The 16,550-nt window shown below is 40.2% G+C and overlaps 1 protein-coding gene and 1 pseudogene across 1 annotated transcript; one reads left to right on the top strand and one right to left on the bottom strand.

Moving 5' to 3' along the window:
* Positions 1-1,459: 1,459 nt before the first annotated feature.
* GJA1 (gap junction protein alpha 1) lies at positions 1,460-15,428 on the bottom strand. The gene is made up of 2 exons (XM_053591093.1): positions 15,222-15,428; positions 1,460-4,416 (listed from the first exon to the last, which is right to left on the bottom strand). The coding sequence occupies exon 2, from the start codon at positions 4,398-4,400 to the stop codon at positions 3,252-3,254; it is 1,149 nt and encodes a 382-aa protein (XP_053447068.1). The 5' UTR covers positions 4,401-4,416; positions 15,222-15,428; the 3' UTR covers positions 1,460-3,251.
* LOC128585551 (protein phosphatase 1 regulatory subunit 26-like) overlaps positions 14,214-16,550 on the top strand; it is a 54,593-nt pseudogene continuing 52,256 nt past the window's right edge.

Here is a 16,550-nt window from a genome sequence, read left to right as displayed (position 1 = left end):
TCTTTCATCAGATTCTCAAGCATCCAAATGATAGTACTTGAAGAAATGCTGACCACTATTAAATATATCAAATAATTGAGTGGGAAACTGATTATTAGGTATCCTCTGACTTTAGATAAATCACATAACCTTTGTTTTTACATATATATATGCCAGGCATGGTGGTGCACACCCACAGTGCCTACTTGGTAGGCTGAGATGGGAGGATCACTAGTCCAGCATGGGTAACATACAGCATAGCCATACACTATCTCAAAACAAACAAACAAACAAAAAAAATGAAAACAAAATAAAGAAGAAACTGAATTGGACTAGATGATTACTAAATTACTATTATTTTTATGTTCAAGTTATTTACAAGTTTTTTTGCAGCAGGCAATAAATGTTTATAGAATTTTTATCATTTCATGTCTTAGATTTAAATCTTTTTTTTTTTTTTTTTTGCAGTTTTTGGCCAGGGCTGGGTTTGAACCCACCACCTCCGGCATACGGGGGAGCCACAGGCGCCTCCACATTTAAATCTTTAATCCATCTTGAGTCAATTTTTGTAAGTGGTGAAATGTGTGGGTGGCAGGCACAGATGTAGAGAGAGAGGAACACTTTTATGCTGGTGGGACTACAAACTAATACAGCCTCTTTGGAAGAAGGCTGGAGAATCCTCAGAGAACTCAGAGTAGACCTCCCATTTGACCCTGCAATCCCATTACTGTGCATCCACCCGGAAGAAAAAAAATAATTTTACCATAAGGACATTTGCACTAAATTATTTATTACAGTTCAATTTACAATTGCCAAGATGTGGCAACAACCTACAGGCCCATCAACCCCATGGTATGCGTGATATATGTATACCATGGACTACTGTTCATCCACAAAAAAGATGGAGACTTTACATCTTTTTTATTAACCTCGATGGAGTTGAAATTTATTCTTAGTGAAGTATCATAAAAATGGAAAAGTAAGTCCAATGTACTCAATAATTACAGTGGACAAACTAGTATAGGCTCACATAAGAGAAAAACTCAATTCAATTCAAACTGGGGGGAGCAGTGAGGGAGATGAAGAAGGGAGGAGGGAGGGGGTGTGCTCCCACCTAACGTGCACAATGTAAAGGTATATGGCAGACCTCCTCAGTGCAGGACACAGTCACAACAGGGACTTTATCTAACAATGCAAACACTGTAACGTAATCATTTATACCCGCGTATTAATCTGAAATTTTAACAAGATGTAAAGTTATATTTCAAATTCAACACTTGCATACTTCTCAGTTGAATAAATATCCAAAAATGTTTACTAGCAGTGTTGCACTGAATGTGGCTAATGATAAATAATTGTCCTTTTAAAAGTCAGGGAAAATGTTAATCTTATTTGCCCAAGTCCTCACAACCAATAAGAATATTTTTAAAAATCAAAGATGCAATGAATGAGTCTTAAAAATGACACGGGATATAGAGGCTATCTTTATACTAAATTAAAACTTTATTGAATAAAGAACACTCTCCAGAACACATGATCTGATGGACTAAGTCTACATTACATGCGATGAAGCTGAACATGACAGTAGTTTAACATGGAATGTCAAACACATTAGTATTTTTCATGGTACAAAACTGTTTACATAGCTGATGTGCAAGAAGAAAAGTATAATACTCAGCATTTTCACCAATCATCTGTGATGAGTTTCAAAAGGCATTGGAAGAAACTGGTAGATGTCTTCAGCATATAGTTCAAATAAATTAGTTACATGTGTACTACTGAATCCTCTTTCAACCCCTCTTGCATTCCAAATAAAATCTTAGTGCAAACATCAAAGTTGCTGATCACTCCAAAAGACTGTCAAACTCCTAATAGAATACAAGTTCTGAATTACTGTTAAGTAGGACAAACCCAAGAATACCAGTTACTGCAAAATTATTTAGGCACACTTAAAAGTTCACTCTAAGCATTTCTTCTAAGTCTCTCACATTAATAACTAAAGCCTGTTTACAGTACTAAAATTCTATCATTCAAGCATCGATGATTACATTTTAGAAAAAGGAAATCATTCATTTCAGTAATAGCATTACTGCTATATTCTAAAAAAATAATAATAATAATAAAAGAGAACGATAAAAGAACCATAATGAACAAAACCAGTATCCCTAACAGGATACGTGGGGTAAAACATTTTAGGCAGGAAAAAAAAAAAAAAGAAAAGAAAAACTAAAAAAAGATGTGCTTTGCTTGCACAGCAGGAATTACATAATGTAAACACCATATTGGCCCACACCATAAAATCCATGAGATCCACGAGAAAGGTTCAAATTTGAACACTGTGTGTGCATTATTTTCAAATAAGTGTTTGTGAGTTTATGCTGCATCTGCCTGTACCAATACATGACAAAGAAAACACACTCATCCACACATACACGTACAAGTGATTGTTAAATATTGAGCATGGCTTGCTTCCCTGACTCTAAATCAAAAAAACAAAATGAAACAAAAAAACGTTAAGTCATATCCCAGTTGTTTAAAAAATGTTGACAGATACCGTTAAATGAATGTGACTAGTAGTTGAGGAATAATAAAAAAGTGATGGTAATGACACGGTGAAAGTGGATGTAAAGAGAATACTGAGATTTGCAAATTCACGGGACTTATTTTTCCGTGGGCCTTGTCTGGATTTTAAACTGATACCAAGAAAACAATATATAGTAGCACAAGTCCATTGACACCTGGAGGGTCAGGCCTAGAGAACTTACCTTCAAAGTGCAAATTTTAACAATGGAATGTTTTAGCAGGGACACACGGACAATCCTCCGTTCTTGTTGAAAAGGAATAAGATGTTCAGGAAGTTATTTATTCCTGGCCAAAGTCATTTCAGTTTCTTGGTAAAAAATAATAAAAAAGAAAATTTAACCACAATTATCACCCACTCTTTCACATACACAGAACCATTCTCAGGGGTGTCAGGGGGAGAAAAAGCCCTTATCTATGTATAACCTAATGGAACTCTTAGAATTTAAGTTCATTGAATCCACTACATTAAATACCAACATGTACCTTTCTTATCCCTCCCTCTCCACCCACCCAACCCAGACACCCTCAATGAACCTAGATATTCTAATGTCTTTGTTTCCTAAGCCTCATTTCTAAGGCTGTTGAGTACCACCTCCGCTGCAACAAAATTAACACCCAAGGTGCACTTTCTATAGCACCTTTTTTCCTCTCCACAACTGAGTGGAATCTTGATGCTTCCAGGCCTGTATCTAGATCTCCAGGTCATCAGGCCGAGGTCTGCTGCTGGCGCGACTGCTGGCTCTGCTCGAAGGGCGCGCGTCCACGAGGGCCAGTGGCTGTAGTTCGTGTCCAGCAGCCAGCTTTTTAGAATTTTGGTTATCGTCGGGGAAATCAAAAGGCTGTGCGTGGGAGTTAGAGATGGTGCTTCCTGCCTGGCCCATTCTATTTTGTTCTGCGCTGTAATTAGCCCAGTTTTGCTCACTTGCTTGCTTATTGTAATTGCGGCAAGAAGAATTGTTTCTGTCGCCAGTGACCAGCTTGTACCCCGGAGGAGACATGGGCGAGAGAGGAGCGGTGGGTGAGGAGCAGCCGTTGAAATACGCGTATTTTGGAGATCCACAGTCTTTGGAGGGGCTCAGTGGGCCAGTGGTAGCGTGGTAAGGGTCGCTCTTTCCCTTCACACGATCCTTAACACCCTTGAAGAAGACATAGAAGAGTTCGATGATGTTCAAGGCAAGCGACACCAAGGACACCACCAGCATAAAGATGATGAAGATGGTTTTCTCAGTGGGGCGAGAGAGGAAGCAATCCACCTGATGCGGGCAGGGATCTCGTTTGCAGGTGTAAACAGCATTCAGGCTGAATCCATAGATGTACCACTGGATCAGCAGGAAGGCCACCTCGAAGATGGATTTGAAGAGGATGCTGATGATGTAGGTTCGCAGCAGGCCCCCGCGCATCTTCACCTTCCCGTGCTCCTCGATGCCGTACTTAAACTTCTTTATTTCAATCTGCTTCAAGTGCATGTCCACGTTGGCGCCGTCAGTCTGGGCTACTTTGAGTTCCTCTTCTTTCTTATTCAGCTTCTCTTCCTTTCGCATCACGTAGAACACGTGGGCCAGGTACAAGAGGGTGGGCACCGACACAAATATGATCTGCAGGACCCAGAAGCGCACGTGGGAGATGGGGAAGGACTTGTCGTAGCAGACGTTTTCACAACCAGGCTGCTGAGTGTTACAACGGAAGGCGGACTGCTCATCTCCCCAGGCTGACTCAACAGCTGTCCCCAGGAGCAGGATTCGGAAAATGAAAAGGACGGACAGCCACACCTTCCCCCCTGCGGTGGAGTAGGCCTGAACCTTGTCCAGGAGTTTGCCTAAGGCACTCCAGTCACCCATGTCGGCCGGGGCCCGCCTGAAAAGAAACAAAAGGACAACTAATTGATCATAGATTGCAAATTATTAGTTTAATATATATTCTTTTTCAGCTGACAGTCAAAATATTGCAAAAGATCTCGTATTGTGCTCATATTCAAAAAAATTTTAAAGAGACCAAGTACAAAATTCTTCCTGTTCCAATTCCTCCCACAAAGATCTAACACTTCGTTTTTTTTTCTTTTTTGAGATAAAGTAAGTCTTAGAAGCAACAGTCTCCATGGCAGACAGTGAATTATAATCTTAAGCTGTGAAGATGTATTGCTTGCTCAACTACTGCCTTACCATGTGACTTAAGAAGCTGTCTGTGCTAAGTGCCTCTGCTTATTTTATTTGTCTGATAAATGAGAACAGCTCTTGCTTGGTAGTTCTTGTGTCTGCACGCCTAAGCAAAACGCTAATGTATGTTATTCAAAAATTCAAAGGTATCCAAGAACCGAGGTAAGAAACCCATGAACACACATGCATACACACTCTCAGTTTCCAAACTTTGATACTGTTGTACACCATTTTCTTCCTAATTTTAATCTGGAATGTTTCTGAATGGTATATCAAGTGTAATTTGTGCATACTGTATATTATGGTCATTTATACTTTTCTGTTTTTTCTTCGTTTTTTTAGAGATGGTGTTTTGCTTTGTTGCCCAGTCTAGATTAGAGCTCCTAGGCTCAGCCTCTTGAGTAGCTAGGACTACAGGTGTATGTCACTGTGCCCAGCTGTTTTTCTTAAGTAATGACTTATGTGGCTCAGAAGTCTGTCTTTTGTCCAAAGGAAAAAACAGGTTGTACTGAAATATACTATTTTGACACAGTGTGCAATTACATTCAGGGACTACTTCAAAAAAACAAAAACTAGGGTGGTGCCTGTGGCTCAAAGGAGTAGGGCATTAGCCCCATATGCTGGAGGTGGTGGGTTCAAACCCAGCCCCAGCCAAAAAACGCAAAAAAAAAACCTTCATAATCTTATATTTCAAGTGAAAAGTTCAATTTTTCTCAATACTACTTAAAACCTTATAAATAAAAAAGGACTATTTCAGAGTGCTTTCTTCAAAAAAAGGGTAGATTTTCATCTTTTGGTTGTTGTACACTTTAAATTTCCCTTACTGGGCTTTACATTCAGCCTACACATTCAATTTAAATTCTTATCAGCACCTAGGTATCTTTTTCTTTTGAGACAGAGTCTCACTCTGTCACCCTTGGTAGAGTGCCATGGTGTCACAGCTCACAGCAACCTCCAACTCTTGGGCTCAAGTGATTCTCTTGCCTCAGTTTTTCTATTTTTAATAGAGATGAGGTTTTGGTTTTGCTCAGGCTGGTCTCCAACTCATAAGCTCAAGCAATCCACTCATCTTGGCCTCCCAGAGTGCTAGCATTACAGGCGTGAGCCACCACGCCCAGCCAGTCCCTAGGTATCTTAAGCATAGGACTTCCCCATGAATAGAGATGAGAAAAAGACTTACGTCTGTAAAACTGACAAGCATCCTCAAAGTTGTCTAGGTCAATGTATGCTTCTAATTGCCAATCATCCATTTAACTGATAAAAAATGCGGTTCTCAGGTTGTAGGAAATATTTAGCTATAGGTAGATCCAGAAGAATCACAATCCTCAGAACAAAGCTTTTCAGTGTATCACACTGGTTTTTTCTAGCTTCATGAAAGCTAGAACTGTTTCCACACTTTGATATACACAATCTTAGCAAGAGCTGAAAGCTGGGAAGAAGTGAACACCGTGACGTAGCAGGCATAGAGAATATAAGGTAATTTTCTGCAGAGAGTAGTAATTGGAGAGTTTAGAAAAGGATGAAGTAGTCAATGATTATTTAATAATTAAAAACAAACAATGCAAAGACTTTCCAGGAGCTTAGTAATGAATTCTAAATAGTGTAACTAAAAGCGGGAATATGTAGGCTTCTTAGAAATATGTTCACTATCTTAATATAGAGGAATTTCTCCTCTGGTATTGAACTCAGCCATATTCTCTTTGTAGAAAGTAAATGAAATCCAGGAGAATCTTCTTCCCCATCATGCAATGTTACCTTTCTGTCTATAATGACTGAATCTGCTGGCTATAGAGGACACGAAAAAATGACACGGAAACCTGACCTAGGATTTCCTGGATGGAACAAAGAAATGGCTGAGCTGTAAAGCTAACCTATGCACCAGCTGTCTAAATTTGCAGTCGATGGGTGTATTTGATGACAGCCCAGAGAAAGAAAGAAAGCTGGAATAAGAGAGGTAGATGGGCAGGCTACAGAACACTCTCCTGGGGGTGGCAAAAAAGGAAGCTTCCCTTCTACTTTTAGATTCTGTAGTGACAAGTTAGAAAGTGAATTTGGTCTAGGAGAAGAGAAGTCAAAAAAGAACAAAGGCTTACAGGGTTATCAAAGAGAGTTAAAGAGCCAAAGGGTGGCTTGAAGTGAGGGAGTAATTTAGCCTCAGTGGACAATGGGATGGTGAGAGAATCTAAAAGAAAAAGTCCTAGAATTTAACAGAAAATACTAGACAGGGAATGAAGAGGTGCAGTCGAGGGTCAAACAAACAGAAATGAATTTTTGGAGCTCTATCAATAGACGGCTTCTATGCGATGATGTGTAAATTGGCCTTAATTCTGTTTGTAAAAAAACACGATATTTTGACAGTGTCATCTGCTTTTGCTCAGATGTCCCAATTGCTGGGAGGAAAAATAACAAAAACAATTGAGCATAAAATGATAGCTGTTTGCACATATCTCATCACATTCATGCCGTGATAGAGTTGAAGACAGACCCAACATGTTTAGAAATTGGACCGGGCACAACAGAAGTTACAATTTTAGTGCCTCATCATTATTGGAAGTAAAATATGATTGTGTAGATGGTTAAGGCAATTCATTACTAAGCTGCTTTATATTCTGTCTTAAATTACATTGGACTTTCATATAATTCTTTTTTTTTTGTAGAGACAGAGTCTCACTATATGGCCCTCCGTAGAGTGCAATGGCCTCACACAGCTCACAGCAACCTCCAACTCCTGGGCTTAAGCGATTCTCTTGCCTCAGCCTCCCGAGTAGCTGGGACTACAGGACTTTCATATAATTCTGAAATTCCACAAACAATACCGACCATCCCATAATATGTGAACTAGGTCATCAGGTCGTTCTCTAGGTAGTAGTTCTTTTTTAATACACCAGCAATTTAATTGCAAAGTTTTCTTTTCTTTTAAGTACCCACGCAGTTGTCATTTGCATTAATGAGTTATGCTCTTTCATCTGAATATGATATGAATTATCCAGGCGGACACCTAGGATCCTGTAACATACGTAAATACCTCTCATTACCACTATCATAGAGACCATCAAATAATGTTTAATGTGGCAATTTATCCTGTGACTCCCAAGAAGAGGTAACATAAAATAGTTACCTCATTTTGGTAGTTACTCACTTTGCCATGAATCAAAGTTCTGTCAACTGGATGTTCTGCTTCCCCCCACCCCAACCTGGTTTAATGTTTTTATTTTTTCAACTTTTAGTTATAATTTTAATGTCCTTTTATAAGGAAAGGGCATAATTACAAGAAAATGTCCTTTTATAAGAAAAAGGCAAAAGTGAATACCGCTCAGAATCTCTAGCCTTGACAGACCATAGACCACATTCATATTTACCAGTAGGAGACAGGTCGTGTTTCTTATTTGATACCTGAGGACACCAAGGCAGCTGAACATACCATGAACGTTCATGCCTTCACCTCTAGGTTCCTAAGTTGGGTTTCATATATACGCCTGGGTTGACAGGGAGTTGTGCAAAGTTCTTTTGAGAGCAGATTCCTGATAGCAGCCGGTCTCCCCTTTTTGTGACTTCTTTTTTTTTTTGCAATGTTTGGCTGGGGCCGGGTTTGAAACCACCAACTCCGGCATATGGGGCCGGCACCCTACCCCTTTGAGCCACAGGAGTCACCCCCTTTATGTGACTTCTTTGTGCCATGTTAGATCGCATTTCCCACTCTCTTCATGGCCCCCTAAACCAGATGCCCAAAGCTCCAGGCACTAAGTGTGGCCTGCCTGAGGGCCCTCTGCTGCCCTTCCAGTGGGTTTCTGAACTGCATCATCACCACTTGACAGCATTTGTTAAAAACACACATTCCTGGCCTTTACCAGTCTGGAGAAACCTTTGAACCTCTGGGGCTTGGAGCCTGAGAAATCAGTTTTTTATTTTTTACCTTTTTAAACAAATTACCCTAGGTGATTCTGAAATAAGGTTTCAGGCCAGCAGGCAAACAATGTCTTCTTGATGTTTCTAGTGCTTTCTTATTTAAAATTTTTAAGAATGGGGGAAATGTCAGTAGAACAGGAAGGGACAGGTATCTAAAAAGTCCAAAAGGCCAAGTGTGAGGGATCAGCAGCTATCTGGTCACCCTGGACTGAGCTCATCCTTGGTCCCAGGGGCCCCTGTCACTTCTTGAACCTCCATCTGCCCCTCCCTGAGAGCACGAGGACTGAAGACTAAAACCCTTTAATCCAAATGAAAACTCTTTAAAATAAAGCTTCAGTTTTACACTTGGTCATAGCCAAAAAGCTAAGAAGCGATAAAATAAAGCTTCAATTTTAAATTACAGTTGAGCCTTTAAACAAATCACTGTGCCAAAGCTGCAGTCAAGTCTCTCCATGTCATAGATATTCCTAATAATAATTATCAGAATTAGGAAACGTTGTACTTACAATTATAAATATTTTCCTAACAATAGACAACTGTAATGAGTTGAAAGCAGAGACTTGAACAAATAAAAGTAAATAGGACCACTGACAACTAGTGTGAGATTTATTACCTGTCATCTTTTTTTATGATTGAAAGTAAAACTTAGAGAAGATGAAGGTCATTAATGTCTGAAAGAATAAAATCAGAGCCCAAAAATTCATAAGGAAATGTCTACAGAAGTTCCTGATAAAATCATTTAATGGATTTCTTGGCGGGGGGGAAGGGAAATGCTATATGTGTATTCCTAATGTACTAAAATCAAAAAACTTTATACCCCAAACTCAAATGCAAACTCTTCTAATGTTCTTTAACTTGTCCCATGTGCCTTGCAGTAAATGTTGGTGGATGAGCTTAATTGTGATTATCCCTAAACCCTTAGGACAGCCATGTGTCCTTTGTGGTATTATTCACACACATTCATAATCAACATTCAATCCCTGAGCAAGTACTTACTATAGACTACGTTCAAAATATAACCAGACTATGCCTGATTCTTAGATTCAATCCCTGAGCAAGTACTTACTATAGACTATGTTCAAAATATAACCAGACTATGCCTAATCCTTAACACCATCCTTGCTCTCAGCCATCATCACCTCTCTTCGGGTTTCATGTCACAGCCTGGTCACCCTGCTTGCCAACCTTCCTCAGAGTAAACAGTCATTCTTGATACACAGTCTAACAAACACACTGATCTGCTTGAATCAGCTCTGCTCCATCCACGGGCTCACTTCCTCACTTGCTTCATGTCTGGCCTCCTCAGCCAACTTTCCTGACCATCAAGTATGAAACAGCAACATCCTTTCCCCAGTTCTGTCATTTCCTATTCTCTTTGCCCTGTTTTTTTCAATAACCCTTAGCTCTACTGGACACAGTAAATATTTACTAGTTTATTGTGTGTATTACTCCATGAAAAGGGTTATCTGCCTTCTTCCACCTGTAGAATGTGAGCTTCTTGAGAGACTTGACTTTGTTCACTGCTGTATCCCCAGTGTTTACAACAGTAAGAAAGAGTAAGACATGCTGCATAAATGTTTATCGAGTGAATTAAATGGGGCATAAATGTCTATTGGGTGAAAAAATATATTGTGCTTTAAAAAAAGGGAGGGGTGCCAGGTTTTACCAACTTTTTGACTATCTCCTTAAGATTCTCTTAATTGTGGTTGTTTCTGTTGAACTTCTAAATTTTAAAATTAAAAAGGACATGTCATGGTAGAAATGTGTTGTCATCATCTAATATTATACTGCTAAATTTTTAAGTGACAATCACTGAAACAGAGAAGTGTTTGTTGTTGAAACAGTACTCTTGAAATGATTCCTGAGCTGCAATAGGGCTGAACTAAGACAAAAACACCACGAACTTGAATTTACTAAATGAGATTTTAATGATGCTTAGGATTCTTGCAGAACTGCATCAGATATCATGGATGTATTTTATATTCTGTTTCACTGTTAAGTGTTGCAGATTAACATTGGAAAATAAAAACTTTATGCCGTTCACTCTTTGCCTTTGGGGGTATTCTAACTCTCAGTGTACTCCTTGATTTTATTGTAGTCGAGGACATTACTGTAAGAAGAGATAGTTTATTAAAATTTATTTAGCCTGTTATTAAAATTATGTTTATTTCAGGAATGACAAATATGAGGAAAGGTTGGGGCTCTGAGCAGCAGCTGATGATAACCCCAGTTAATGTAAAAGCTTTATATAGTCTAAGTATATGCAGGCAGTTAAGTGATCTGAATGAGATACCATGGAAAACATTCCCAGTTCATCAGTTAATACCCAATCTTTGTTTCCTTTGTTGTACCTAGATAGTTAGCCTAACTCTGTGGTGTATCCATCTCAGTCTCTGTAAATGTCTATTCTATTTAAAATTACCCAATTAGCCATCATGATTCTTTGATTATCTTTAGCTTCCTTTCCAAGGAATTGCACATTTCTGTAGGCATTTAATGTATGTCATTCAAACTGCCTTTTTTTGGTGGTGGTGGTAGACAACAACAAAACTACCAACCAGACTCTTTCCCTGGCTCTTAACCTTCCTTATCATGTAGTTAATCTACATTAGCCTCCACTTAATGAGATGAGATGGGGATTAGGGAGTGAAGCCATCCAGAGGATGATGCCTACCCATAAAAGACAATCCTTTTTCTAGTTCAACAGCTAACACTTACCTTCCCCACTAACAGAAGTTTCTCAAGGTCAACTTAAGGGCCACAGAGGGAAAAACTTAAGTCAGAAGTTGCAGGCTCAAAGCCATATTCTTCAACTGTGATCTAAGTAACTTAAAGAACATATTTCTATCAGTTCTTAGAGTATCTCTTACTTGAACCCTCACTTCCTTGTTCAGATTGACTATTTTTTATTGAATAGCCTTGTTATTTTGTAATCATATAAACATACCCTTAAGGTCCTCAAGTGTATCAGTTAAGAATAGTCTATTTTCTTCAGTGTGCAGTGAATGAAATAACTCACACCTGTGAAGCTCTCAGTAAATGCTAAATGAAGTTTGGTGATTATGGCTCGGAGCCCATAGCACAGTGGTTACAGCGCCAGCCACATACACTGAGGCTGGTGGGTTTGAATCAGGACCAGGTCAGCTAAACAACAATGACAACTGCAACAACAACAAAATAGCTGGGCATCGTGGCAGGTGCCTGTAGTTCCAGCTACTTGGGAGGCTGAGGCAAGAGAATCACTTAAGCCCAAGATTTGGAGGTTGCTGTGAGCTGTGATGCCACAGCACTTTGCTGAGGGCTATATAGTGAGACTCTGTCTCAAAATTAAAAAAAAAAAAAAGTTTATTGATTACTCTTTAAAAGATCTTTAGCTATAGTTCATTTACTTTCTAGTTGTTGGTATCTTTTCAGCTATTTTCTTCCTGGTATCTTTTCAGCAATACAGCTGAAAAATATTTCTAAAAATTATTTTTAAAAGCTGGGGAAATTGGCATGTGAAATTTAAGGAATTTTATAAAGCCAATGATATGTTAAGAAAAGAATGAACCATGGCTTGAATTTTGTCAAAAGATAGTTCTTACCTACATAGCCACATGGTGAATTTCAACAGGCAAAGTGGAGACTTTAGGCATTATTCCAAGAATTCAAAAAATATATATTAATCTCACATAGAAGAGAAGTCCTGACATTTTTAAAATCTTGAATTATTCATATTGAATGTTGACATTACTGATAAACACTAGATAATAACTTTTTTCTCTCTAGAGCTGAACTGTGAGTAAGACGAAGTCAGAACAACAGGAAAGGTGGGGTGGGAGGTATTAATCACTGGCGACTTTCCTAACTTTCCCTTCCCTCCGGGTGTCATATATAAAGGCTCAAACCAAGATACACCTCTGGATATTGTAAAAGAAAAGTCCCTGGAGTTTTCCATCCTTCTCTATGAGGAATTGAAAATATGGGCAACTCCCAGTAACTCAAAGCACACCCGTTCAGCCGCCTCCTGGGTAGTATCTTGAGAACTGTGTTTCCCGTAAAGGGTCAGCATCGCAGGAACCACCATGTCAAGCGTGGGGAACTGAGTGGATGGGCAGCTCTGGTGAGAGACTTCAAAAGGTATTAAAAAACATGCCACATATTTACACGCTGACTAAAGTAGGAGCTAAGCGCTAGCACTGCAGTGTTCCTGGCAGAGGGCGGGCGGCCGCTATACCCTCCCTTGGAAGGCACCAAGCACCCGCGCTCCAGGGGTTCAGGATTCCGGACACCGCCGGGGCAGGAGGTATTTCCTCTGATTGGCAGGATTTTCAGTCAGTTTGGCCTACCCAGACGTAACTACTCTGCTCCCAAAGGTGTTTTCTGTGTAACTGGTTCATTGTGTTCTTGGGAGGGGGTTGGTTTAAGGAGATCTCTGCATTACTGCAGGCTTTTATTTTCAGTAATCCTTGCACAAAAGGAAACATTTGGCTTCCTTAAGGGATGCTTTCGACTGAGTTCAAGCGTGCCCGATTCTCGGAGGGCGAGACTCAGCATCTTTCTTGTCATTACCAATTTGGCCCTGGAAACAAAAGAAATTAAACCACCTCCAAATAAAGCCACGTTTGTTTTCACACTTCACAGCTCTCCTCTTCCCACCCCCTCTCTGCCTCCGGAGGGAGCGCAGCGCGCTCTGGGTGGGGATGGGCAGGGCGCGGGGCGCGCAGCTCCGGGACCAGCCGGGTCCGGGGCGCGCAGCCCGCACGTGACGCCCGGACAGGGCGCGGGCCAGGCGCTTCTCAGAACTCCGGGCCGAGTTTCCAAATCCCGGACTGATTTGCCCGAGGACACGTCCTTAGCTCCAGCTCTTTTCATTAAGGGTCTTTTTTCCTCCCTTCCTTTTCCCCTCCCCTGCCCCGCCTCATTCTCAGGAAGTTTCAAGAACTTCCCGGCGAGTTACAAGTGCAACTTAAGCAAGATAATTCCCAAAGAACTCAGGTTTCCTTACCCACGCTTACACAGCAGGATTCAACAGGCTTCAGAAAAAAAAAAAAAAAGGCACACACAGAGGACCGGAGCGAGAAGGATGGGAAATTAGATTGACAACTTTAATTAAATCAATTATTTGCTCTTCTACCCTTTGGCACCGAGCCCATCGCTACTCCCAGCCTCCCACCACCCCAGCCCGGGTTCCTCTCAGTGGAGGAACTAGGACCTGTGCTCACTTTGACTTGTACGAATTTGAGGGGAAACATCTCAGGAACTCTCGGGGTTCGGGCAGCCGGGGAGCCCGGGGGCCCCGCCGAGGCTAAGATGGCAGGAGGCGCCCAGTGCCGGCCTCCGCGGAGCTTTCATTTTTATCTGCTTTTTCGGCATTCCCTGTGCAAATACTTCCACTGAAGGGTCACGTCAAAAATCTAAACTAATTACTTTAATCTGAGGATTTAAACGCAAGGGAAAATCCTTACCGGGGTCAAAAATGCCTGGTTACATTTCTAGTTAAGACAATATGTGTTACCAAGAAAAGCATTTAAAAAACTTAACACTTTAAAACAATACAGCAGAGTAATCTTCACTTACTGGCTGGCCCTGGCACCTCCAACTCAAAAAATAATGCCCCGGAGCTCTGAAGCCAGTCGCAGGTTGGAGCGGACGGAAGGTGGCGGCGGCGGCGGTGGGGTGGGGGTGGGGAGTGAGGTCCTTCTAAAGTGCTGGTTAAGAAATTCATTTTCCTGTTCTTTCTAGGAGCTACCGTTTTAGGAGACATTTTTGGAAATACACTCTAGCATACACTCTTTTCTATCCCTCTCCTCTAATGCCCTTTAAGTATCCACCCCCCATTCAAGAGACTTCATCTCCAGAATTGGCAACGTGGTCGAGCAAAAGCTGGCTCTCCTGAGGGTCTTAGATGTTCCCGTGGTGGTTGCTAACACAAAGTAACTATTTACTGTTGATTTTGAAACCATAATATTAACACTCTGAATTTTATACTTTTTTTGTTTAATGAGAAAAATTCTAGGAAGAAACCACGTGGAAGTCGAGTTACCGAGACGTTGTAACAAAGCACTTTGTGAGTTACAAAAGAAGTTTGCTTTGCGAGGCTATAGAACATCAATCAAGATTTTCATATGAAAAAAGCACTTTATTCTGTGAAGTGCAGAATACCATAGGAAGAAGGCTGAGCAAATTTGCACTTTGATATTTGTGCTGTAGGCAACTGAGTCCCTACCCAGGCCCCTAACACCCACCCCCCGCAAAAAAAAACAAAAACGAAATAGAGCACCTAGACTATTACTGATTACGAATAAATAAATAAAATTGGTATACTAAAATAAAACACAAAATATTCATCTACCGAACTCGTTCTTCATTACCAATTGTAAAGGCTTGGCTCTTTTTTACCTGTTGCATCATTAATAGAAACTTTTCTAACAGTCAAAAATCTAAATTGCATACAATCAATTTTAACTTTAAAAACTACAGAAACACTTGCAAGTTCATCATTCCATGTACAGTATCATAAATCAAAGCTACATTTAACACATTTTAAAACTTTAGAAAAGTTTTACTTGTAGAAAAAGAAACTAATAGGTAAAATGGGTTGGGAAAAAAGGAACTTACTCTTTCGTTTAAAAGAAGTGAAGTCACGCCAAGTGATTGAACTCCTTGGAGGATGAAGTAAAATGCAAAGGCAAGTTCAGGCACTCGGACCTGTCTATTTAAAGTTTAAAACTCTGCTGCTGTTCGGTACTTTCCTCACGCCTTCCCTCTAATGAAAGAAAAGTGCTGATACCTCGTAAAAGCTTTTTTGTAACTTGGAGCACAGAGCTTTTAAAAGTTTCAAGCCACTGACTCAACTAGGAGGAGGGGCTAGAAGAAAGGGGAGGGCCAAAGGAAAGGCGGGGAGGAGGTGGGGAGGAGGCTGGTGATGTGGAGGGTGGGGAGAGAAAAGGCAGAGAGGAGTAGCCAGGTCAAGATAAAGTTGCAGTTTCTATTCGGCGATAAGAAAAAATAAAATAGCATTAGACACATGAATGCCTTCACTTGGAGTTACGCTTTACAGATAAAAATTACTGGTTTTTGTAACTTGCTTCATAGAAATATCAGGGACAATGAAAACTTGTATATTTTATAATATTGTGGCATTGTTTAAAATACAAAGAAAGTGTATTTTATAGTAAATAAAAATGATGAAGAGTGTAACCAGTGCCAGCTTGTTTAACACGGACCAAAGTGTGTAGTTAGAGGTGGTTGTGCGTGACCTATTTGATGATCTAATTTTCTTCCTCTTAATTTAAATAGGGACAATTAACAAAGGAAATGGTGGGATGGCAGAAAGACATTTCAAAAATGGACATATATGGTGACATGTCCATCCTCCGTCCATCTTCCAACCCCTGATGCTTTGAATTTTTATTCTTTCAACTTAGCAAAACATTTATAATATGTTTTATTTGTGAAATCTTGATATGTGACCTCTACCAGATTTCCAGGAAGTTGAAAATTTAATCTCAGTTCTATTCATGCTAACACACTGAAACCTAAATCTGTAGTAAAATGTCAGGATTTTAATAATCAAATATAGACTATAGCTGGGGTTTAGTAGGTCCCCAAACCAATGAACCCTCCTTAAGATCATCTGCCCTTCTAAAGTTTTCTTCCCAACTACAGTAGAGCCGGGCTTGTAATCTGTACGAGCTCTTCACCACTTCCATGGCTCTCCCTCTTCAGGACTCTACATTAGAGTTTATAATGCCTTGAGTCATGTGGCCTCATTCTCAGAGCAGACAGCTCCTTTGAGGGCTCCTCAGATGTTATAGCACCAGACTCTGGTAGGACAATTCCTCATAAACAGGCTTTAGTGATGCTCTGAGGTTGGGCAGAAAATCTCTTGGCCATTATTCTCTGGAAGCAAAATAAACTTTCCAACCTTCATGTTCCTAGCCTTTT

Source organism: Nycticebus coucang, chromosome 5, assembly GCF_027406575.1.
Source record: "Nycticebus coucang isolate mNycCou1 chromosome 5, mNycCou1.pri, whole genome shotgun sequence".
Taxonomy (NCBI): domain Eukaryota; kingdom Metazoa; phylum Chordata; class Mammalia; order Primates; family Lorisidae; genus Nycticebus; species Nycticebus coucang.
Note: the sequence above shows the minus strand (reverse complement) of the source record. Positions and strands in the feature narration are given on the sequence as shown.

What these genes read in the sequence shown, in the direction of transcription:
- GJA1 (XM_053591093.1), bottom strand. Translation starts at nt 4,400, where the DNA reads ATGGGTGACTGGAGTGCCTTAGGCAAACTCCTGGACAAGGTTCAGGCC.